This window comes from Uranotaenia lowii, chromosome 3 (genome assembly GCF_029784155.1).
Source record: "Uranotaenia lowii strain MFRU-FL chromosome 3, ASM2978415v1, whole genome shotgun sequence".
Lineage (NCBI taxonomy): Eukaryota > Metazoa > Arthropoda > Insecta > Diptera > Culicidae > Uranotaenia > Uranotaenia lowii.
The window spans coordinates 237,044,982-237,072,287 of NC_073693.1; the positions used below are offsets into that span (position 1 = coordinate 237,044,982).

Sequence of the window (27,306 nt, forward strand, 5' to 3'; positions counted from 1 at the left end):
TATCTCATGGAAAATGTTTTTTCATGTGGAAAAGCAATACAAAACCATGGCCATAATCATATAAGCATACTTTTATTGTGAACTTTAAGTTTCCCACCGATTCACTTCGTAGCTACTTGATAAATTAACAAAGTACATTTTTTAAGTCAAAATTATATGGAAATAAATGTTTACACAGATCGACGACGATGACAGCTGGATTGAGATTTTTATCTCAAAACACATCCGAGACATTTGGGGTGACTCACAATACACCACTCTCTCCTGACTAATTCTGGCATCACACAAGAACGTTTATGAGATCATGATATTAAAGATTTTAACTTATTTAATAGCTTTGCAGAAGACTGTAAACCGTTTTGACTTTATACTTTAAGAAATAGCTGAGAATCCTTAAAGTTCCCCTCGTTTGGTAGAATAGAGAAAATTAAGCGATAAGGTAACTTCCATATAACATTATTTTCTAGCGGTCTTCGACAAAGTTATTTTTTGAACTGAAACCTCTATTTTTAAATATTTATAATGATCATAACTTTTGCCAAAAAAGTGCACAAATTTGTTCAAGGAAATTCTCCCTATTTTCAGAAATTATCTCGGAAACAAGAGCTGAAGAAAAAAAATCAGATTTCAGATCAGCGGACCTAAATTAGTCAAAATTAGCAATTAAACTCATTGCATCTCGAAAAAAAATGTTTTGACCTTGTGTTATTTTTAAGTAATCAGAACTTAACTTTTTTTCATTCAGAAAGCATTGTTTTAACTAACTTGATAATGTTGAAAAAGAGCTGTACCGCTATCAAGGATATTTACATAATTTTGCAATACCATCAACAATTTACTTAAAATGCACAACACTTTTTATCACATAACCGCCATACAATGTGACCCATAACTCTTTAAAATTTAATATGAATTAAATATCCCTTAATTGTCCATCGAGACGGGTAAAGGGCTTAAATCAGAAAAAATCGGTCCCATTTCACTTACCTATAGATCGGAAGGTTGTCCTTGTACCATACCACCAGCAGTATCCGGTCGTTAGGCAAATTGGACGACACATCACATTTGATCTGAGCCGTATCGTTCACCAAAACTCGTTCCACGTGCACCGGAACTTCTATCGTTGGCGAAGAAGGAGGGGGTGGAGAGCGAAAAAAAGAAAGAGAGAAAGGAAAATTGCATTAATTACGATAAAATATACACAGCCATCCCAGCAATGACTTCCCGTATCCCTGCAGCCAGCAGGTCCTGAATCCGGGATCCCAGCTGAAAACAGAAACCGGACCATGTGAGATGGCGTTGGAAATAATAGTTAAGCTATTTCCTGACCGCCACCATCATTCTTTACCCAATGTTTGGAATCGACTGAGAAATGACGGAAGTCGAAAAGCTTTCGGAATGTACTTGAAGAGCAAATGAGTTTGCTTGCTGAACAGGAAGCTAAAAGTTGGAAATGGTTGAATGTTACCTGAGAAAATAATCTCAATGATTGTTTAAACGCTATTTTCATAATAAAGTGTGATAAGAACTGTAACCGGATATATTAATTGATGTTAGTTACAAAAGTGCTGAAACTTTGATATTACAATAGATTGTGTTGAACGAAGTTGTTAAATGTATTAGAGAAATAAGAAAGGAAAGACGGGATAATTTATTTATGGGAAACTTTTTTCAATTTCCTCCATTGCATACAGAAAAAAATATTGAAAAACAAACTGAGAATTGCCCAATATTGTCCCCTACCTAACGTTTTGAAATTATCAATTTTTGATTCATTTCGTTTGATAGTTCCTGGAATTTTTCAAGTTATTTATAAAATAAAAAAAATTGTTTTTAAAAATTTGGAGTTTACTAGCAATTTTTTTTGCCACTTTCATCAAAATAAACATGATAAATTTAATTTTAGTTCAAAATACGACTTGGATGTAGCAATGTCAAAAAATATAAATGTCTCAAATATTTTTTGTTACAAATCGTTACACTGAATCGTTTTCTTAAGCCTAAAAAGAATTTAACTTCAAGGACCATTGCCGCATGCAAATTTTTTTTCCTATCAGCCACTACTTATTTGTTAAAAATACACAAATAATAAAATAAGTGTTTAGCTATGTTCCAGATCAAAGTTGAAAAGAGATCAAATAATTACTGGCTACAAATACTGAAAGTTACTTAAATTTTCTAACTAGTGATATGTTAATGAGTGTTTAAGTAATATTTTTTCACTACATCTATCGTTTCGGCATATCTTATATCTTTTTCAAGGAATCTTGTTTTATGCTATGATGAAGATGTGCTGTTTGTCTTTTCAGTAGTTGTCTAAGATCACTATTTCGATTAGAATCTAGAAAAAAATTGATCGCCACAAACACGTCTCTTGTCTTCAAATTCATGAAATGTGTCACATCGCAAGAAATGGCCTTATGGTCGGTTAAAAGACTAATATTGAAGGGCTCAGTATCATCTTTACAAGTAATTTAAACGTCTTTAAAAATAAACACCAATACACTTTAATTCAAATTGACATTTCAAATACACAATTTTTATCTACAAGAGACAATGGTTAATCAACAAAAACAAACAGCAAGAAATAAAATCTTATTTAACACTGTAATTATGGAAAGTTTTCATCGGAAAAATAAAAAATGGCAAACAGGAACTATGAAAGATTGCATACAAGTTTGAATACTTAATAAAAGAAACACCACTGAAAACTGGACGAAAACAATTTTCATAAAAGGACAGTTTCATAGATTCGAAAAACACATTGGATGGTTAAATCGATAGTTCACTGTAAATACACTCAATAATTTGGCCGGATGAAATATAAAATTTTAATTGTGTCATATCCCCCCCCCCACCCTTCGAATTTTCAAAAATTTCAAAGGGAACGTTTAAAAATTATATTTATTTTATTGAAAAATTTGATAAATTCTCCTAAAATTCAAACATCCAAATATGGACACTGTATCAACTTTGATATTCTAGATTTGTTATCCTATTTAATTCGATTTTTCGATTCCGTTCAAAGGCATGAATCATCTTTCGGGATGAAAATCCCAAGAAAAAGAAAAAAAAAAGATTCTGCTGAGGATAGAATGTATGCGAGTTTTTTTTCATGCAAGCGTTTGTCCAATTTGTTCCTGTATTCGATGTTTACTCTTGGGCTCGAACATGAGGACATCGGCTCCCAAGCAAGGTTGCCGAAAAACATTCTGTGTTTTGACGAAAAAAAATTCTGGCTTTCTGTGATTTTTCCCAAAAATTCTGTGAAGATTTTCTGTGATGCTTTTTCTATTTATTTCATTAAGAAGTCATGTCAAATTGCGTCTTTTTTACGTTTTACTTGAAAAAAATTTCATCATATTTCTCCAACTCAAAGATAATTATCTGAAATTAGAATTGACATAAAAAAATATTTTTGATTAAACTTATAAATTTTAAAATTCTGTGAATTCTATGAATATTCCCAAAATTTTGTGTTCTGTGACACAGATTCTGTGATGAAATTTGACTCGAAATTCTGTGAAATTATGGATTTTTCTGTGATTTCGGCAACCTTGCTCCTCAGTAGCCTTCTGAGGCCAACGAGCTTTATCACAAGCCCTCACAAAAAAAAATAACGGTTAGCATCAAAAGAATGAAACAAGTGATCAGTCAACATTTCTACTTTCAAATCATTAAATTTCAAAGTAATTTGTCGGATATTGAGTTCAAAGTCATTTTTAAGATTGAAATTACTTAAAATTTAAATTTAAATAAAACGGAAAGCATAAGCAAATTTTGAAGTCTGCAGAAAATAATAAAAGAAGCTCTTGAGATGTCAATTTAAAATTCATATTCGAAACTTATAGTTCAAAGAACCGCAAGTATACAAAGTTCTTTATGTTTTCATCCAATTTTACAATAAGAATATATTTTAAAGCTCATATAATTTGAAAATACTCAATACAACAGTGCGGATTTTTTTTTTGAAAAATGACAAAACAAGGATCAAGTATTTATAAATACCAATGACACATTCCACGCACTTTTACCTCTATCAAGAAATTTTTATCTATTCTAATATAAAAAATTTAAAGTCGTCACTAATTTTAAAAATTCAAAATGTTTTATATAATTTTGAATTTAAGATTCTTTGATAGAAAAATAGAATAGAGATAGATAGATAGATAGAAATACTTAATTAAAAATATATGTATTGCTTTTTTCGTAATTTGCATAACACGTGTTGAAGTCAACAAATACTACTTCATTGTGTTAAAAAAAAAGAATATGTTTATTTTCAAAAAAATTGTTTCAAAAAGTGATCAAAAACAGTTGCAAATAAGTTAATTTACGTCACAAAAAGGAAACTTTTGAAATCTACTTGAAAGTTTTAAAATTTCTAACAAAAACAAAATATAGATCATCTTTAAAAAGGACAAGGCGATTCTGAATCACTAAACATTAAAGAAATCGGTTGAAGTCCTGTTCAGTTACAACAGTGCGAAAGAGTGAACTCACTTCACATTTTTTACAAATTTCATTATGGAAATATGCTCTGAGAGCTGTATTGACCCTACAGACAGTCGGATTTTTACAAATCAAAAATTTGGTAATTTTTTTTTTATAAGAGCGTTATTATCAAAACAAGATTAAAAATAATAAAAAAAAACAAAAGAATATAAAAATAAAGACAGTGAAAAAAAGAAGATTGAGGTATGATTTCTCAATATGTTGTTATTTAAGTGCGAGTCAAAATAAGGAAAATGATGGAAAACATACTGAAAATTTAAGATTTTTCAAGTCATAATAACAAGAGCTTATTTAAAAGTTTACATAAATTTTGAACTCTTTTAATAATGGTTCAGAGAAACTTTTAAATTTCGATACGAGAATCCAGTCCACAAACCTTGATTTGTTAGTGAACTAAGTGAATTCACATCACAGCTTTAAAGAGGATGGTTTGTTGTTGTTCTATCAGAATATTACGTACAACAAATTGTAGATAATTTTCATTTCAAAGGAAATTCGTTTAACGATTTACTGTTTTTAAATTCTCATTGAATTGGTAAACCTCTAGTATTTAAACGTTGAACGTTTTCTTTATAAAATTCAAAAGTAGAAACCACGAAGGAAAAACTTAGAGGCTTTTTTTAATATCATCTGTGAGGAAAATTAAAAAAATCAATAGTGTCCTCAAAACAGGTTCCAACTAAAACCTTTTCAATGTTTAGCATTGACACTTGCATATTGAAATTCATAGTTCTCAGGAAAATCTTGAATGAAAAGAATACATAGTGAAATTTCATTTTTCTTGAAGAGATCCATTAACATAAGCTTATCGTTTTCGAGGATAAGATGCCTTTTATTTTTCAAATGCTAAGCCCACCAACCCCTCGGAAGAATTGTATGATTTCCATTCATGACCAAGGTGCGATTAAAGGCATAAAAACTCTATTCATTAAGCCAAAGCCGCTGATATTCATTATTCTTGAATGCAGGGTCACATTCAAGCTTAATACAGGGTACCATGGCCGTAGGAACGGGGGGGGGGGGGTTTGGGGGTTAAACCCCCCCCCATAAGGATCCAAAACAGCCAGCGAGATATTCTACTCTACACTCAAAATTTCAAATTCAGAATCAAATAAAGATAATAGAGTAAGGTTAATCAAGAGTAAAAATCTAGACTAAAAACTAATGCCAAAGCCTCAAAAACCCAACCTCAAGTCCAAAATTCTGCTACACTTTTTAAAAATTTTCTCACTTTGTCATCAAAATTCAGGTCTGAATATTTCGGAGGTTCTGATACCATACATCCCATAATCATAATTTTATTCCTATTTTCGTATTTAGGATTCTGTATCCTGTTTAGAATTGTTGATTTCCAGACGGATATATATATATATATATATATATATATATATATATATATATATATATATATATATATATATATATATATATATATATATATATATATATATATATATATATATATATATATATATATATATATATATATATATATATATATATATATATATATATATATATATATATATATATATATATATATATATATATATATATATATATATATATACTAGCAGACCCGGTAAACTTCGTCTTACCATGTTTAACTTGGCGTCTCGCTTTCGTGAACATGTCCTAGTTTTTTTACATCTCCTTTTTTCCGTTTACTCGAATTGCCACGCTTAATTTTATCGGAACCAACCCTAAAAATTTTAACTCAATTCTTCGGGTTTTTACATAGATTATCAAAACATTACCTTCAATCAATCTTACATGCATATTACAGGAAAACTTTTAATCTACTTTTCTTTGAGTCGGATGCTTTGAATATTGCCGAATGGTGTCAGGTATCAGCTTCCCGTTGAAAATTTGAGTTTTTCAGCACTCAACGGGACCATCAAACTTGGCAAGCCTCATGCAGCATGCTTAAAAAATCCACTCTTTGTAGCTTGTTCCATAAATAACTTTATGTTGATAATATCTATGTTTCATTTATTGAATACCATTTAGTTGATTTATTCCACTTTGATCGAGTTCACATTAAGGTTGAAATCGGAATCAAAAGTTTCTCATTAATTGGAATTTATTGCACATGAAACTTTATGAAAAAAGAATTTTGAATATCGGGACCATTTAAGGAGTATTTGCCCAATACTCTACCTATCGTAGCACTTTCAGTTCCCGAGTTTCTTCGGAGAGAAGATTTCTTACTAACCATTTTCAAGCAGCTTTTTGTTCACTATTTTCACCCTTGGAAGCAGTGGTATTTAAATAATATCCATATTTTCATCAAAACCATGTCAAAAAAAAAAATTACAGTTTTATTATTTATTTCAGCAAAAAATGCTTATTAAATTCCTTTGAACGTTTACCCAGTTAATAAAAAAATGATCGGGTTTGAAAGGAGGAAAAAGAATGTTTAATTTTATTTGAATTTTTATCCTAATAGACATATCTGTCAATATAAACCGTTGTTTTTTTAAGATTCTAACTGAAACTTTGAGGTTTTTGAAAATTAAATAGATCGAAAAGAGCTAATCTGTTAATGCTACAACGATTCCATGAGTTCGTTCGTTTTTTTTGAAGTTTTCATGTACATATACCTCGAAACCTTTAAAAACATATAAGTGTCTTTTGGCTATCATCACAGTTCAACTTTCATATTCTTTCAATGATGATGATCGATGATGATGATGATGGCCCTCCACTTTCCCCCGTACATGGGATCTTGGGCTGGATTATCTTGTAAGATATTTTATACAGTCTCCTCATGTTTGGTCGATTTTTTAGTTTGCTGGTTTTCTGTGAATGTATTCCCATGTACGTCCATCATTGCCTTTTTATCTGCTTTTTATTTTGGTGCTATTAATTCTCAACTTTTGAACAGGGACCATCTGAGAAAAGGGATATTTCAGGATATTCAACCCTTCCCACACACACATGAGTCCATTTCAGGGTTTTACCGCGCCCCAGATCGCGTTGCTTTTGATATTTGTCATGTGCGGCTCAGAGACGTTTGTTCAGTTGACTTCATCATCATCTGGTAATAAATTACTCACATTTAACACGTACTATAAACTAAAATTAACTTTTACAAACGCCAAACACTTAATCTTAAAACGATTAAAATTTTCTTCTCTTTTGATTTCCGTTGGTAGATTGTTAAATAATCTTATGCCTCGATAAAACAATGAATTCTGCGAAGATGCCAATAAAAATGATGCAGATCGTATTTCACAAGCAAAACGTGTTCCATAGTGATGCAGGTCCGTTCCTCTTACTATCCGTTCTTGAAGATATTCTGGTGCTATTCCTTTCACGATTTTGAAAATTAAAATCAATGTGAGGTAGGTTACTCTTTGTCTAATTGATAGCCATTGTAGAGCATTTAGCATATTTTGAACAGGGGTCCTTCGATGGCATCTGAGAATCAACCTCATGATTTTGTTCTGAAGCCTTTGTAGCCGAGCCATTTGCTGATCGTTTGCGAAACATATTATAGACGGACAGAAGTCAAAATGCGGGGATATGATTGCTTTATACAAATAAATTAGACTCCACTGTGACAAATCTTTACGTAAACGACACATTAAACCAAATTTTTTGGCAATTTTTTTCACTGAATTGTTGATGTGATCTTTGAAGTTTAATTTCTCATCTATTATTACACCGAGATACTTTATTTCATGAACTATATCGAGACGTACACCATCGATACAAACGTTTACTGAATCATAGTTCATATGCTTGTTAGAGACGACCAAACATTTAGTTTTAGAGACATTTAGTTTTAACATTTTAAAATTCAGCCATTTGTTCAAATTCACGAGATCACAGTTCAATTTATGGACAGCAGCACCAGCATCATCACAAGCAATAAATATCACAGTATCATCGGCAAATAAATTAATATCACAGTGTTTGAGAATTTTCTTCATGTCGTTTATATATAAAATAAAAAGCAGTGGTCCTAGAACGCTTCCTTGGGGTACGCCAAGCGTGGTTTCTTTGGTATTTGATATCACAGAGGAGTATTTGGTTCTTTGAAATCGGCCTTCTAAATAGGATTGGAGCCATTTAAGAGCTGTGTCTTTTATCCCGTATTTCGAAAGCGTGTCAATAAGTTTTTTGCGTGAAATAGTTTCGAATGCTCGCTTTAAATCGAGAAAAACGGGAATGATTTTCATTTTTTTATCCAATGTTCCTTTCCATTTAGCCAGTAATAAGTTGAGAGCTGTTTCACAAGAGTGATTCTTACGGTATCCGCTTTGTTCTGCAACCAGTATTTTGTTTGCTTCTATGTAGCATAATAACTGCTCCTTCACTATTAACTCCAAAACCTTCTCATAAACTGGAAGCATATTAATGGGTCGAAACTCCTCTGCTTTTGATGTTCCATTGACTTTCTCAATCGGAACGACTAGAGACTCTTTCCAGGACTGCGGAACGATTCCCGTCAACAATGATTCATTGATGATGTGCAATAGTTTACCACCAATTAATTCAAATCCATCTTTCAATATTCTGCAGTTCACTATATCGGCACCAGAAGATGATCCCATTGTCCAGACAATTTTTTTCAAACATTCAAGCGTTATAGGGGAAAAATTGGCTAATTGGCTTTGGGTGTACATTCCTGTAAGTTGAATGGGCTCAGGCTCTGTTTCAATGGAACTACTAATTTCTTCAATGCTTGATATGAAATATTCATTGAACATATTGGCGATTTTCAACTGCTCATATTCTTCTACTCCATCAAATTCAATTGATTTAGCTGAAGGTGTAGCTGGTTTTATGAGCTTCTTGAGGACTTTCCATAGCTCCTTACTATTCGTTTTATTCGCGTCAATAGAGCGCTGTATATATTCTCGCTTTTTTCTTCGCAGATTACATGAATACTCGTTCCTGTACGTTTTATAGAGTGACCATGTAAGATCAGTGTTGCACTGCAAAAATTTCTGGTACGACTTATCCCTTCTTCTTTTCATCTGGGCAAGTTCAGTATCAAACCATTTGATTGATTCTTTGGTTTTTTTAAATTCAACGGTCACTAATGTATTTACACATTTTTGAATATTCTCGATTAAACATTTTGCTTTATTATGCAGATTATCTAGCAGCCATTCTGAATTTATTTGTTCTATATGACTTCTCAGCAATGTAAGTAATTTGTCAGGGGAGTAATTTTTCCAACTCTGTACCCTAATTAATTTTTCATCACAATCAATACTGTTGTTACCAATGTACAAACATAAAGTTTCATGGTCAGAGATTTTAAAATCGTTAACGGCACAAACATGAATATCACAGTTTGAGAACGCCAAGTCAATCAGTGTTTGGCTAGTACGTGTTATGCGAGTATAATCTTTAACATGCTGTTTGAGATAGAACGAATTCATCATATTTTTCAGGTTTGCGGAATCTGCAGGATTTACCCAATCTATATTGAAATCTCCGACTATCAAGTTAAACTTAGATAAGTCAACAAATTCCTCCAACCAAGTTTCCTCTAAGACTTTTAGAAAAATGGCATCACTGTCGTTAGGTGAATGATACAGCACACCATATCGACCCGCAGTTATTCCAGAGAAAATTTCGATACCGAGGAACCAATTTCGATTTGTTTTAGCATTCAATAGGACCTTATATTTTATGCTTGCATGGAGATAAATCATAACTCCTCCAGTGTGCCTCGAATCAGAGAAGCAAATAACGGAACGGAAATCTGGTAGCTGGAAAAGGTTAACGTCTAATGTTTCTGTCACATGCGTTTCAGTCAGCATTACTACTTTCGGTTTCATCGATTGCACCATCAAACGAATATCTTCAAAGTTTGCTGTCATACCTCCACAATTCAAATAAATCACTGTTGGTTGATTTTTTTTCTGTTCTTCTAGTTGCTATGGACCATAATTCAAGAGACGACGTTTGTTTGCTACTAGTTTTTTGTAAACTGGACATTCTTCACTGTATGCAAAGTGATTGGTGTCCAAATTCATTTTTCGTTCTATATTCATATTTCTGCAATTGACACAGCTCTTAAAATTTGACTCACAATCCGACGTTCTATGGTTAGATGCACAACGGGAACAGATTTCGTTGTTTTTGCATTCTATGCTTTTATGGCCATAAGCACAACACTTGAAACAACGTGTAATGCTAAAACTTTCTACGACTCTACATCTGTCCCAACCAATATTTACTCGACCCATTTCTAACATGCTTTCCAGTGAGACCACATCAACTTCTATAATTGCCGTATATTGTGTGAAATCTTTAAATTTATTTGCAAACATAGTAACAAGTTCTAAACTTTCTATGGACAAGTACTCATTCTGTTCGGTAAGACATTCTTTCAGATACTCTGCCGTCATTTTTTCAGATAACCCTGTTATTTTTAATCGAGGTCTTATTGGCTTTGTAATCGAGACATCATAATTTTCACCCATTAAATTTTTTACATTTGAGATAACAGATTGCAAATTTGCTTCATCATTGACGCCGAGGATCACCCTACCGTTGTTCCCTTCTCTTACGGTTTGAATTTTTACGGCAGACCTGTCGATCTTGGCTCGTAAATCTTCTTTAGTTGCCCTGGAAGTCTGATCAGTTTCTTTTGGCTTAACTATGACCATTGGCTCTCTTTTTTTGATAGGTGTTTTTGTAACGAATTTATTATTTCCTTTCATTAAATCAGCAAAAGTAGGGGTTCGAGCACACATCATTTGTACGGGATCATCTTCTGGATTTTTATCATCACCCTTTTCTAAACGAGCTCTTTTTCTCGATCGCAAATTAGTACTCGGACCGGAAGGGGTTTCTATATTTATGACATGTTTTGGTTGCACTGTTAAATTTTCTTTTAAAACACTTTTAACATTTTCAACAATATTTTCTCCTTCAGTTTTTAGCATATTTTTCACTATTTCCTCATTTTCTTTCAACTGTAGTTCAATTTCCTTTTTCCATTTATTAAAATTGTCATACACTGATTGAATCAACTCATTGCATTTCACAACTAAGTTTTCATTTCCCAATCGCCCATTACGACAATCTCTGCACACAAACTTCATCCCGCGGTTTTTTTTCCATATATTTGAGACCATTCTCGTCTATCCCATCACAGCATTTCAAGTGCAAGAACGAGCCACACGTCCCGAAACATTTGACTTTCATTGTTTCATCCCGTATTGGCTTTACACACGCGCAGCACGTCGAGGTCGACGACATCGCACTGCCGATTTTTGGCCTGTCGGCCACACACGTTGCTTTAAATTGCACCGCTTTGTGATGCACACTTCAGTGGGAGAATTTTATAATCTTTGACTACAATTTCAGTACATTCACCGTTTATTTTTCAACGACTCTTTTATTTCATTAGAAAGAAAATACAAATCGCTTTCTAATTCAATAAATATTTTTGATTTCAAAGGAATATTTCACATCACAACAAGTAAAACAATTTTCATAACTTAGAGTTGCAATGTACACGTATCCGCAGACAACTGTGAACTGAAGAAATATCTAAGTAAAGGTACATTTGCCCCATTTACTGATGCAAGTGAAAACACATTGCTCTTTTTCAGATGCGTCAGTGTAAAGACTTTAAAATAAGGTTGCCAGATTTTTTTTCACTACCATCCGGGCCTAGCAATTCCGGGCATTTTTTCAAAAAAACCTGACAAAATCCGGGCATGGATTTCAATTTTTCAAATCCAAAAACCGGGCAAAAACCGGGCAAAATTTAGGTGTTATTATATATAAAAGCAAAGAAAAAATGCAAAAAAATCGAAATTAATATTTTATTAATGTAATTGCAGACTTCCAACAACTTTTTGGAACACTTAAATATTTAAAGGTTTATAAAAGTAAATCAGCGAAATTATTTGAAACAATCGTTGAAAATTTTCATACAAATAATCGATTTTGCTGAAACGTACCCAAAAACTTTGATTTTTTTGGTTTCTTTGTGAAAATTGTTAAAAAATCCGGGCAATATCCGGACTTTTTTCACGATATCCGGGTAACCGGGCCGGACCGGACTTTCTCGAAATTTTGCATCAAATATCCGGGCAAACCCGGATAAAACCGGACAATCTGGCAAGCTTACTTTAAAATAAATTGAATACTTTTTCCTGTTTGTCTTTTTTATCAACTTTCATTGATATATCTGCAGTTTTTCCCCAGAATACAATAATGCTTGGTACTTCAATTTCACTGCACACTGTTTAACCATAAGACCTTCATTTACAAAGACATTTAATAATTTTGAATATCCGCTTCAGATTTAACATTCGGTATACCCTTTCTGATCATTTTGGAGAAATAATTCTTAAAGGGTATATGTTTCATGACTAAAAAACGCGTTGCCACTTGTTTCACCGTGTGAAATGACAGGAGTTAATATCATTTTCGACATTTCCAGGTCATAATAAAAACTTATCAAAAAAAATTCTGCTTCTGCTATCAAAAGATAATGCTTCTAGAATATCAATCACAGAAAAACTTTTCAACAAAAAAGCGAATCTAAAGTCTCTTCTATGTAGCCAAAATATGTTAAACATAAACACACTTTCATGTTAAGTACGTACTTGAATTCTGTGTGAACAAACAGTGAACCTGTAAACAGTTTTTCTGTGAATGAATTTAAAAAAAAGTTGAGTTTATTTAGTCAGATTGTTTAATTGGGCTCAAAGATTTAAAGATGAAGAAATAATGTGAACATGTATGTGTACATGAGCAATTTATAATTTTTTTGTAAATGTTGAACGTTTCCACTTGCTCTAGTGTATCTTTTAACTGAAATTTTTTTCATTTTTATTGATAACTTTCACTTATGCTTCCAGAAAATCAAAAAGTTCTTTGCATTAGGCCTTAAATAAACATCAATCCTATATAATCTTTTTTAAAGGACAGGCTCTTGTGTCTGTTCATCCTCAATGGATTTTGTTGTTGCTCTGTAAATTTAAAGGCACCCGAAACATTTTCAGTTAAGCACATTTGTACATGTTCGAAAAATGTTTCTAGGGGTATTGAATTATAAAATTGTATGTAAATCTTCCCACTTTCTTTTTGCAAATGTCCGCAAAGAGTCATACCATAATTTTATATGCATCAGTACTAAATTCATATTTTCAGACAACAATTTCTGCTGAACTTAAAATAGTTTTTTTTTAATTGTTTAAATGGTATTGATTTGATCGGCAAAATATCAATCTGGGTGTCATTCATTACTATGTGCTGTACAAATGATCTAGGAATCAAGAAGAAAAAAAACACATCTAGGCTTCATATCGCTAGCACATGCATTGAAATTATGCTTGGTTTAGAAATGCGCGCCCAAATATTTCAACTAATCAGTATGCTATGCCATCGTTACCATCCTCTCTTGGTGTTTGCTTGCGACGCCTTGGACGACCATGGAGACAAATAACAAATCGCCCGGCGCCCGAAGTAAAGAAAATCTCCGAAAATGGATGTCATGACTTTAATTTGATTCAAAAAACTACAAATTTAATTATAACGGACAATTGATGCCACTTTTTGTTATTTTTATTCAATATAAACCGATTCGCATGCCCACAAAATATTCTAAAAATAATTTCACTTGTATCTTTTGGGTAATTTTGGAGGAGTAGTACTACAAACACCGTTACAAGAGAATTTTATATAATAGATATATATATATATATATATATATATATATATATATATATATATATATATATATATATATATATATATATATATATATATATATATATATATATATATATATATATATATATATATATATATATATATATATATATATATATATATATATATATATATATATATATATATATATATATATATATATATATATATATATATATATATATATATATAGAATATAGAAATGAAAACCTGCTTTGAAATCCTGGTTCAAATTCGGTTTTATATTTTATATCAAATTTTAATCATGTTTTTCGAGATCATTTGCATTTTCTATATTGTGATAATAGTTTTCCGAATATGAGAAAAGAGATTTTTTTAGAATCTCTTGAATTTCTTGAACTTAATTCTTACACAAAATTCAAAAAATTAAAGCTTTGAAATGGCAATCCAAAATTGAAAAGTAAGATTCAGATCGTTGTTAATTTATTTTTTTATTCTGATACACAAAAAAAAATAATTTAAATAGTGAATTTAGATTTAACCTGAAATACACAATTCAAATAATAGAATCCATGAATGAGGGCTCTATAACTTGGCTCATAAAATTCTGATCTTGAATAAGATTCGCTAAACATATTTTTTTTTACATTTCATAAATCGTATGGAAATTTGGATACAACTTTGAAGCGCAATTTCTGAATTACGCTTACCAACAGTGTGCTACATTTCGAAGTATAACTCGAAAGCGCTGAATTTGAGTGCTAAACTTTATTCGACAAAATTGAACAAAACATTTGCCGTTACTTGAAAATGTTAAAATTTCAAAATTTATTCCAGGGGTTTCTGAGATACAGAATGCGGAATTCGGTGATTCTCGTCATAGATTTCTTCGCGATCTTTAATGTATTAAAATTGCTTGTCAATTCAATTTCCAGATTCCAAATTTTTAAACAAAATTAGTTTGTAAACACAATTCAGCTGAAAATAACAAATATAAGGTTAAATTTGAATTCTTGGTTTAATACGCAAAAAAAAAACAAATTCATCCACAGGATTTTCATTATGAAATTGATTCTTTATGAAAAATAAAAACTTTTCAGGAAAAATCTTCACTGAATAAATCTGCACAAAATTCTATATTTTTCCAATGTATTGTCATTATCAACAAATTTAGGTCACCAATATTTGGCATTTAATGTTTCAGAAACTAATAGACACAATTATGCAAATTTAATATGAATATTTGAGTAACGGTTAGTGTTGTGCTACATTTTGCAGAATGAGGTTTCATTTTTAGATTCATAATATTTGAATTATGCTTTTTAATGCGGCTAGCGAAAAAATGAAATATTTCGTATTTGGGTTGCAATGTGTTATTATTGCAGTTTTTTAAGCCAAATTTCTTACTATTATCATGAATTTGGTTCAAATTTGCATCAAGAAAATTTGATCCCAAAATCTGATGATTTTTATCTCTTCCTTTTTTTGAAATTTTTTTTTATTTTCATCAAAAGTTTTTTTTTTACTTTATTTAATTAACAAACCGAAGAAGTTTTAAAAAAACTGTTGACGGTCCCTATATGGTGTTACAACTTTAGTGATTGTGTGTTTCCTTTAACTTAGCTGCTATCTCATTTTTGAATTTTGGTTTTCGATGCTGCCTTTGAGGATGAAGGAAAGGATAGGAAGTAAAGGATTGAAATTGATGGTGGAAAATGGTAGAAGATTAGGGTTAGGATGCGATTAGGAAGGATAATTTTTAAAGATCCCACACCAGGTTGCACACGGTTAAAATCTTTAAATTAAAAAAAAATAGTTTGGAAGATTGGGCTTGTTTGATTTGGATATAGAATGTTTTTTAAAAAGAAATCAAGCTCTCTTAAAAAAAGCTTATTTTATGCCCTAATCAACTAAGTTTGATCTATCAGACTCTTAAAAAAAATCAAAGATTTTAACCATCGATGAAAGCAAATTAAGCTCACATTTGAGGTTTAGGACCAATTTTCTAAAGTTACGATTTAATACGATAACTTTTAATGTCAAAGTACTTAAAAGTGTGTATTCGTGCATTGTTGGGCAAAGAATCATAGGTAAAAATCAGTCACCAAAACCCCCCCCATGAGTCGGTTCTTCCTACGGCCCTGCAGGGTACTATTATAACTTTTCACTTTTCGATCATTATTTTTTAAATATTCGTTGCTTTATAAATTCTAAACCATGGGTGGCCAACATTTTCAACCGGCGGGCCAAATTTCAGAACTGAGATTGGCTCGTGGGCCAAACAACAAATTGTTCTGGAGTATTCAAAGAAAACAAATAAAAACAGATTTTTTGAAAAAGCTATTAAAAAACATTTGCCTATCGTCACATCGAGTATAGATTGATCTTAATAAGTCATTTTGGTCCCCTCAATTTTGCTCCATTTGATATTTAGTAGAAATATTACGCAAAACGAAATGAACTATCCCTCCAACTTACGTAACTCCAGGAGATCGTGGCCTAGAGGATAGCATACTTGTCTTCTAAGCCAACGTTCATGAGATTGAAACCTGGTCGTGACATAACCTGGCACACATAGTATGATGAAGGTTGGTGGTTTTAGCATTAGTGAAATGCTAACTGGGTATACCTTGGAATTGTACGCCTCAATGATGCAGCACATGCATGTGGATGGATCTTTTCAAGGGAACTTAGATTGCACTTGGAGATCCTACCTAGTTATGTGTGTGCTCGTAGTGCTACCGGTAAACAACTGCAACTTTAACCAATAGTGCAGGTGTGTCAAGTAGCATAGCAAAGTAAAAATTATAACGCGGGGTAAACCACAATAGTGATCCACTTAATGGTCGCAGTGGACTCTCTCTCCAACAGTATTAACTTACGTATGTACGTCAATCTTTATGTGTAATTTAAAACCTTCTCGGTTTATTCATCCCAGAAATAACAAATCACGTGTCTACAATGGACGTTTAGTCAATTTTCAAAGTTTTCACCGTTCTCCTTGGACAAATTGTATAGACAAATTAAAAAAAGCAGAATGGAATTATTGAAAAACATAACGTTGATGAGCTTTGAAATTTAAAAGAAAAAAATTTTCAACGAAATTTCGTTCTATCATTAAAAATATTGATTTTCAAAAGTTCTTTCAATGAAATTAAAGGAAATAGCATCACAGAAAATCATCACTGAATTTATGGGTAAAATCACAAAAAGTCAGATTTTTTTTTCAAAAACACAGAATTTATTTCGGCAATCTTGGTACGGACCCCAACCTCAATTCAATCGAATTTTCGAGTATCTAGATCTGACAAGTGTATTGCCTCCTATAAACAGGATGAATATGAATTAGTTTTTTTTTATAATTATTGCAACTTTTTAAAGGATTAATTTTGCTTGAAAAAAGAGAGATTTGTCAGCACAAAACCGGTTGTAGTTGAATTCTACTACCAAACTTTAAATTCTGTCTAGTTTTCCATTATCGATGATCATAAATACCGAGCACGTTGCCAATTAAAATACATTTGGAATTGGTTTAATTTTCGTAAATATACCCTTTTCTGTTGAAGCTTACAAAAAAATAACAATTTAGAAAAAATAACAAAGCAAATTTCTGATATTTCTCTTAGTTTGCCAAAGTTAGTGAATTTTGATGGATGAACGAAATTGTTGAAATAGAATTCAAATTACGAAAGGTTGAATTTGTTGTAAAAGTATAATTTTAATTATGATGTTGATATGATTCGGTGATTTTTTACGATTTTTAAACGATTTGGATAAGAGCTTACATTTTTTTCTGAGGCCACCCAACTAGAGTTCGCTTGAAGGCTCTTCATACCGATGATATGTAATCATAAAAACCCAATCGGAAAACATTGAAAAATGTGTTATGGAATTTACAAATAATGTGTAAATAATGTGTTTCTCAAACCTCAATTTGAAATTATGATTTAGATTTAAGACACTTCATATTGGTTTTAAATAACCCGATTTGAATTTTGAATTTCGTCTTCTATGTTTCAAATCTTCATGAGCTTTCAGTTTTGAGAAATTTCTAAACTCTTCCTCAATGTATGCAAATGATTAATTAACAATTTTTATTTGAAGATATCAGAAACAATCTTCAAAGCAGATAACATGGCTTTTTAGAGAATATACTGAACTCATCTCCAGTTCTTTTACACGTTTAAAGTATTTTGTATTCTCTGAGATAGCATTTGAAAAAAAAATCGAATCATAGGGCCTCCCCGAAAAAAATTGCCCCGGGCTTATTCCGGCCCAGCAGATAACTTTTAGTAATTCTAACTTAAAACTCAGAGTCAATGCAATAAATTCACGACAGTAAAATGATCCGAGCTAAGTCAAAAAGCCATCGAAGAAAAGCGAAGATATAATAGTTTTAAGCAGAAATGAACACACATCTACTTGAGGCTTTAAGTTTTTTTATTATTTTGACTTTCATTAAAGCTGTCTGGAGACACTGTCTTTCACTCTCAAATACGTTTTTGGCCAAGTATGATTTTGGGCTATCCTTATCTTCATACTTGAGTTGAAGGATTTCAAACTGGGAGAAGAAAGTATGCTAAACATAATTCCGTTAACACGTTGAAATCTAGTGAAAATAAACATGTTTTTACAAATTTTGAAACGAAAGTTTTGGTGTAACATTCGTAAGTCCAAGGATGGATTATTACGACGTAACTAAATAAAAGAATTAAAACGAAAATTTTTATAAGATTATGTGTTTTTTGAGTGTCAGTTGTTGTTCATTTGAAAATCAAACAAATCAAACACAAAATAACAAAAATACCAAATCAGCTAGTTGTACCGAAAATTCTCTAAAGAGTTTGCCTTTTTCAACAGAACATGCTGCAAATGTACCCGAACACCGATTTCCATATCCAGTCGAAATACCGACACGGTAGCAATATCTATTTGTACCATGCGTGCATGCAGTGAATAAATTTCCACTTTAAAGCAGCACACATGAAATGCATTTTAATTAATGTTTTCCATTAAAGCAGAATAATAATGATTCATAAATATTTTGATTATCTGTGCTGGGATCTCTATCCCTTTTCTCGTGTTCCCTCCTCCTGCGTTCTCGTCCTGTTTGCGGTAGCTAAATGGTTCATCCTACCGTTTCGTTTCGGTCGTTCGTCGACAAAATATAGTGTGGCACACGCTTGAAAGTCACACGCCATTGACGATAGCAGTGTGTAACATTCACATTTTTTCACACTTTCCAAGCATCATCGTCATGAAAATCGGCACCAGTTTTGTAAATAAATGTGCGTAAATGTTGCATCATTGGCGTGTGGCTGGCTTGATGCGTGCGTGCTTGTCAGGCGCGTTATTTTATCATCCGGAACGAGATACTATCCCATACATACCTATGTGTAGTTAGCACAAACTGCGCGATGATCGGAGCCAATCTGATTCAATAACAAACCGATTGATTTGAAGCACCAAGGATGGAAAAACAAACACAATTAGCAGTTCAATTAAAGCGAAGCAAATCAGAATAGTTAATTATAATCAATTAATTGTATTAACAGCTGGCTGAATGAGGGCTGAATCTCCGATGGGAATTGATATTCAGGGCAGAAAAACATAGTTGTGATTTAAAATCACATTCTTGAATGGTTTGGTGTCGAATTTCACAATTTTTAATTAAATCAGCATTTATAGAAAGTTATCACGAACCAATTTTTTGTATCATCGAGATTTCAAAGAAATGAAATTCAGTATAATTAAATGAAGATCAAGTCTCTTAAAACAAAAAACAAACAATCAAGCAATCGAAAACTGAACATTATCTCATGGCTTAATAGACGAATTTCACGCCAAATCGGCATGAAGATGACATGAACCTTAAAGAGTTCAATGAAACTTTTTGAGTATAAAGATCCTACCTTGTAAACCAACTAAGCAAACATAGTTTTCCCAAAAATTATCTAGACAAGCATTTGAAAAGTACTAAATTTTTCAGGCAATAATTTTATAAACAGCTTTAGCTCGAATATTTCAACTCTTAAAAAATATGGTTCATCAGATAATTCTATAAAATGATTATGAGTTTTAGAAAAAAGTATTAAAATAAAAAAAATATACACAAAAAATATTTTAAAAATCCTACACTGAGAACATGCATTTAAAAAAAAAACTAAAACTCAATTTCCTAAAAACTGCCATCTCAGAGTTTGATGATTTTTTGCTTCTAAGCCGGGTAATAATAAGGCCATAAAGTCATACATACATTGCACCTTGTGTTAAGGAAAACAAATTTAACGAAATCTTTCCCATGACTTTTTTGAAAATCATGTTATTTATTTTTTCAGTGTAGCTTTCCTACTTTTTTTTCTAACAAAAGTTTTTCTATGTTTTTTTAAATGAATAACGAGAAACAATTAGAATACCTTTTAGCAGCAATTTGATGTTTATTTATAGGTACAAACGAAGGAAACTTTTTTATTCCGGCAATCGATTCCACTTTTTTGAATAAACTCCCAAGTTCCTTTGACGTTTGTGTGTATTACTCTTGAGATACGTAACAAAAATTCAATTTTGTTATACCTTTCTCTGTTTGTGTAGCTGCCAAGTCATTAAGTTCTATTAGAGTTGCAATAGTATTTCCATAATCAGGAGCATTTTGCCATTCTTTTAAGCATACTACCAATATTTTTCAATATTTTAAATCCTAGGATGATAAAACGGTGTAATGAATTGAATACCATGTACTTTGGAAACAAACTTCAGGTAATCTAAAATATGTATTTACTTTTTAAACAATTGCACTTATGCAATAAACTGTTAGTTTTGAATAAAAATTACACAATTCAAGTTTTTTTTATTCAGTATGAACTTGAAAAAGTTTGTGTTAGAAAAACTTGTTTCCTTTAAATATGCACAAGTTGCAATGTATGTATGACTTGTAGGCCTTAACATAACCCTTTAAAAAAAATAATCATCAAATTCTGATATGGTATTTTTTTGGGAAATTGAATATTAGTTTTTAAAATGAATTTTTCTCTAGGGAGGATGTTAAAATATTTTTTGTAGATATTTTTTCCCAATAATAAAATCTTTTTTTCTAAAACTCTCACGTAAATAGACCACATTTTTGTTGGAATTGTAATTTTATAGCTTAAAACTGTCATTAAAAAATTGAACTGAATAGCTCGGCCCTTCTCAAATGTTAGTCTAGATCTTTTTTGGGAAAACTAAGTATGACAAGTGCTTTATCTGCGTGAGAACTTTACACACGCAAAGTTTAATTCAATTCCGTCAATAGAAAGTTTCATTGACAGCCTACCTTTGGTGTATCATATTTGTTTTTTCATCAGTTAACAGAACAAGACTCAGTTTAAGTTCTGAGCATTTGTCTAGTAGGGTAAGTGTTCCTAATTTGGCATGTGTACCTAATGTTAACACACTGTTCGATTTTGCCTGTTTTTGACGTTATTTTTCACTTATCACAATTATCAAAAAAATGATAATGTAAAGGATCATGTGAACTTTCATTTTACAAACAAATTGGATTTCTAATTCACAGGATTTTTCGTAAAATCAGGATTTTTTTAAAGTATGCCCAAATTGAATGAAATTGTTAGCAAATTTCTTAAAAACCACCTGTTTAGAAATAAAGGATTAAAGCTGAATTTGTCAACCGATTTTTTTTGAAATTTTTCGTCGGATTGTTTTTTATCATGATTTAGGTATTAAGTATGTTAGAACCATGTTTTTTTCGTGTAAAAACCAAAAAAAGCGTATGTCCACAAATAGGAACACTATTTTCAATGTGTTCCTTATTATGGACATAGTCAAAGTTTTCCAAACTATATCAAAGTCATAGAATGTATTTGAAATAAATTTCATTGATGAAATTGTGTTTTAACATAATTTTCAACGATCTGTTAAAATAAACTGTTTTGAGCTAGAAAAACATGATTTTTTTTTTACTTCAGTGTATCTCAAAGCTAAAAAGGTTAAAACAATATTTTCGCAAGGTTGTAAAGAACGCACCCTTCGTGACAGAGAAGGAAACCATCAAGTTACAGAGAGCTTCTTAACGAAATCAGAATCGAAAGGAAAAAAAAAAATCTCAATAAAATACGTTGTATACCGTAATTTGGGGCATCATGCAACACTTTTCTACTTCAATGGCTTCTAAAAACCTAATGTCCACTGATAATCCTACTGTTTGTACATCAAAAGTTTTAAGGCTAATGGGTCATCAAATTAACGTAGTCAGAAAAATAATTGGTTCCACCAGTTATTTTTAAATTCACAATACATGCAATTTTCACCCTACTAAGAAAAAGGGGTATCTAAATTGCAAAAACCTTTGTTTTGAATGAAAAATCAAAAAAAAAAAGTTTGAAGAGGTATAGTTTTTGAATAATTGTGATGTCGTTACGCATAAAGCACGTACTGCAGTTATTTTTGATTTTCTTAGAATTAAAGTTTATATTTTTTCTGTCAAAGATTTTTTTTAAAAAAGATAGCACAAGGGTGCTGATACATTTAGGGATAAAAAATACTACAAAAAATTTACATCATATTCTAGCATATGGAAAAAAGATTTAAACTGTGAATCATTGATTTGCATGTCGATGCATTTTAGCCCAGACTGGTAACAGAATTTTAAAAATATTTATTTCAAAAAATTAAATGATTGTCCGAACAATATTCATACACCAACAGTGTTGATGTAGGATAATAAAATCCATATAAAGTTTGTAGGTAATATCACTAAGTCAATACGTCATATTACGTAAAGTTTTTTACGGCATCAAAAAATGTAAAAATTTCGATTTTTCAAATTTTCTATGAGAATAAAAAACTTCATAAAACTTTCTCACGATGTGAGAAACTATGGCATCATCGTTTTGTTATCATTTAATGATAATTACATTATATTAAAATAGAAGTTTAATAAGCGTTGTGGTACACAAATGTTGCATTGGACCATGCTGTTGCATGATGCTCTGTTTGACTGTACTTAATTGTATCCATTACAATGAATTTTCTACTTTTTGAAATATAATAAAAGTATCCATTGGAAAAGTAAAAGTTTGAATTTTAATAAGTTCAACATCCAACAACAACATTCTTTAAAACAAGCGTAAAGGAATATTGTGTTGGATTCAAATAGTCCTTACTTCTCTATTCATATTCCAAAAACGTTGTTAAATGTATATAAAGGTGAGTTTTGATATTTTTCTCATTAAAGTATTAAAAAACAAACCCATATTCAAAATCATGAACAAATAGTGTAATATTGGGTAAGCTGATACATTTTTCCTCATATGTTAACATTAGGAACAATTAGTGCCAAATTAGGAACACCGACACACTTTATGAAACATTAAATTTTTCGTAAATTAAGGCTTTAAATGATTATTTCAAACCAAAACAGAGTTCAGAAAAAAATTTGGAACTTAGTTACCAAAAAATTGTATATCTATGTATCAAAGATTCGGCGTAATAATATCAAATCTAAAAACCTCTGACAAAATATAGCGAAATTAGGCTCATTTACCCTAGTTGATTTTTTTTTTATAATTCTGGTAAAAAATATCCAACTTTTATTGTAACTTGCACTTTTGATGTCAAAATCTGTAATTGGCTAAAAAATTCTTATTGCATATTCGTAAATTTAAGTTAGAATTTTCAAAAGTTCAACACTGCTTTAAAATGTTGTCGTTATGATATTTAAGAGTTTTTTTTTAAAGAAAGCTTTGAGGAGTGTTACGAAAAAAATGCAACACTTTGTTTTGTGAATAACTTTTGAATGCATTGATGCATTGGGAATTGATGATATTTCCAGTGAAGCTATCATATAATGTAACGTGTACGTGCACACAATTTGGTAGCAATCTGTAAAGGGATTATTAAGACAGCGTTCAATGATGAAGTTCATTAAAACATCCAAAAAAGTCCCAGTGTGAGACCCGAAAACAGCTGGAAATCCACTATGCAACCAAAGTTCATATGATAAATCGTTGAAGAAGTCCTAGAGGACTCATTAGTGAGCTAGAATTTGAAAAAAAGTTAAGGTTGTTAATTCCATGAAGTGAAAGGCATGTGAAAGTTTTTTTCAAGCTCAATCCAAAAATATGAATGAGGAACTGATAAAAAGTCACTTTTTCTGACTAGTTCATCTAGCTGACTCATAAATAGGCTCGATTTCCTTTCTACAAGGTAGAAATGCTGCCCATTGGTAAAATCAACCAAATGCGGTGGTAAAATCGTGCGCAAAATATTTGGACTGCTTGTAAAGAGATATTTTGAAAAATTTCGTAATGGACAGCAAAACGAACTCTTTAGCGTTCACCTGGCAGGTTTCCAGTCAGTAGCTTTTCGTTGACTAGTCTCGCCTGTCTTTCCCGGAGATAAACAAGGATAGAAAATTGAAAAAAATAATGTCTACTTGAGGAGGATAACGATCTGCAGACACTGCAAATTACTCATTCTTTTATAACGATTGACAAGATGAATGGCTTAAAATACAAATAACACTGAAGAAAAGCAGTTTATAAAGAAGTTTTTACTCTAAATAGGTTGGATCTGCAATCGTGCCTTTACGCAAAAATAATGGAGGAGTGATAAAAGGTCAAATATGTTGTTTTTGTGCCGAAGGAGGACAATCGTCCTAATTTGTTATAACTTCCACCAAATTTAAAATATTGAATTATTTGGAAAGTCAAGCTTCAGGAAACAGGAAACGTAGTCAAAATAGCCTAAATTTGAAAAAAAAAGATGGTTCATAGTATGCATTGTAGATGGCGCATGAGTTGCCCAAAAATTAAAGTCTAAAAATTTCTTCATCGAACGCTATCTAAAAAACAAATTAACAGAACATCATAAAAATTTGCATATGTAAACATTACATTACCAGGTTATTTCGCTGAAAATTTCATCAAATATCATCCATGCATTCAAAAGATATTCATAAAATAAAGTTTTGCTTTTTCTTTGAATACACTTCTTAGGGTGATTCAATATCAACATATCGTATCGAGAGTGATTTTGAGTTTGAAATCGTTTTTCACTGTACCGAGTTCACTTTCAATTGACTCAGCAGAATTTCGAGCTTTTTCTCTTTTTTTTTAAATCTGAGTATATTAACGAAAACAGTTCTTCAGCAATTGTAAATTGTTTCAGGTAAATAAGTTCAAACGATTATTTAAAATTTTGGATTCAATCCAATTTAAAAAATTATAAGTTTTTTCAACTCAGAATTAAAATTTTTTAATTATTTTACCTGTACGCTGTTTTAACTTGAGTGTTTAAATGATCAAATTATTCTTTTAAAAGTTTCAACCAAGGTTTTTTTTATCGATTTTTTTCATCACTATACATTAATGAAGAAATCTTTTTTATTTTGATTTAGTTCTCAAATTGGTCAACCTATCAGTCTCTTAAAAATAAATTTATCATTTTGAATTAGAAATGAATGTAATTGAACAGAAAAGCTTATTTTTTCAATAAACATTCAATGATTCTTATGAAATTATAGTTTTGAAAATCTGTTTAAAAAAACTTTCCTGAAAATATTCAAATAACCTGCTGTGATCTGTTAAACCAGCCATTTTTGTTCATTGCACATGAGCTCTTAATCTATCTGAAATCATATCAATTGAAAGTTTTTTATTGCGACCTAATCAAAAAGAATTATGTTTGTTGCAAAAACGGTTTTTTTCTTTTTAACGAATAGTCACCGTTGATTATTATTATATGATAGTTTAATGCCATTGCGGTGAACTTCTTACTACGAAAATTTTTGATAGAAGAATCATATAATAATAATCAACGGTGACTATTCGTTAAAAAGAATAAAATCATTTGGCTTTGGGAGGGTTAAATAAGAGGTCAATATTTCAAAAATACAGTTCAAAAATAAAACAGTTGGCAAAAGTAGGGACGTTTACGGTACTTGCGTGAATACAATAAGTAGCGCTGCCGATAAAAACGGAATCTGAAAAAAACCAATAACACATCGCTTGAACTGGCTCAGCAATAGGAAAGCTTCACCAGAGCCATGCGGTCTAGACTTTTTTGTCCGATTGGGAAGCACGTGCTTTGCCAATCCATCGGGTTGGATGTATGGGTGAACGTAATTGCGCCTCTCGCTGTTACTTCTCTCAGCCATTCAATTGATGCGGGACAAAGGGTCTAGAACGCACCTTTGAAGCTTTCCATAAAAATATGCTCTTGGCTCATTTTCAACATCTTTCAATTTTCTTCTATTAAGCATCTGCTTTGTCTATCCGTCATTTAATTTCAATCTGTAATTCTTCTATCAAGAATTTTCGTAGTAAGAAGTTCACCGCAATGCCATTAAACTATCATATAAAAACGGTTTTTAGAGACCACAAAAATCATATCCACAATATTCATAAAGCAAATGATAACAAACATTTGGACAATTTCAAAAACGAACAGTAATCCGGGTTTCCATTAGGATATATTGACAGTTCTTTACGAACACTACCTTAGGGCTGTCCCAACGGTGTGTGCAAACACGGATTCCGACCACGCTAAACATTTCGTCCGGCACCGGTGGCGTAAATAGCTGTTTTAGCAAAGTTATCGATTTCGAAATTCCCAACAGTTATACGCCTTTGTTCCAAATTCCTGCAAATTATGAACAGGATTTCAAAATATACGACAGACTAATTTAGACGCTTGGGGTTCACGGTGAGAAAATTTTAGCCTATGATGATTATTTTCACACATGTTTGGGTAGCATTGGGTGTAATAATTGTTTCTTCTTGAAAAATTATTTTAATGTTTTTTTCCCGCCAAAACCGGTCAATACGTTACACAAATTGGGAAAACATGTTAACAAAAAACCGTATCAAATATAAATAATTTATGTTACACTATTCTTGACTTCATATTTTAATAAATAGCTTTTGGCCTCAACGAACTAGTGAGCCCAGTCAGCGTTTCTTGAGTTCAAACGTTATATGAATAAGAAAAGGAAAATAACAGAAGCATCCTAATGAAATTAACGCAAAACAACAATAAACTTTAAAAAAATTCAAAAAATTTGAATATCAGTGTAATGACCGATTTTTGTCAGAAGTTGTTAACAATATTTATAATATGATATATTTTTCGATA

General features: G+C 31.4%; 1 protein-coding gene across 1 annotated transcript in view; it reads right to left on the minus strand.

The window, feature by feature from the left end:
* The window catches only part of LOC129753194 (hemicentin-2-like), a 369,013-nt gene that overhangs the window by 115,002 nt on the left and 226,705 nt on the right, over window positions 1–27,306 (minus strand). Inside the window, exon 3 of the mRNA XM_055748994.1 lies at window positions 988–1,117. Coding sequence (XP_055604969.1) covers window positions 988–1,117 — 130 coding nt within the window. The remainder of the gene's footprint in view (window positions 1–987; window positions 1,118–27,306) is intronic.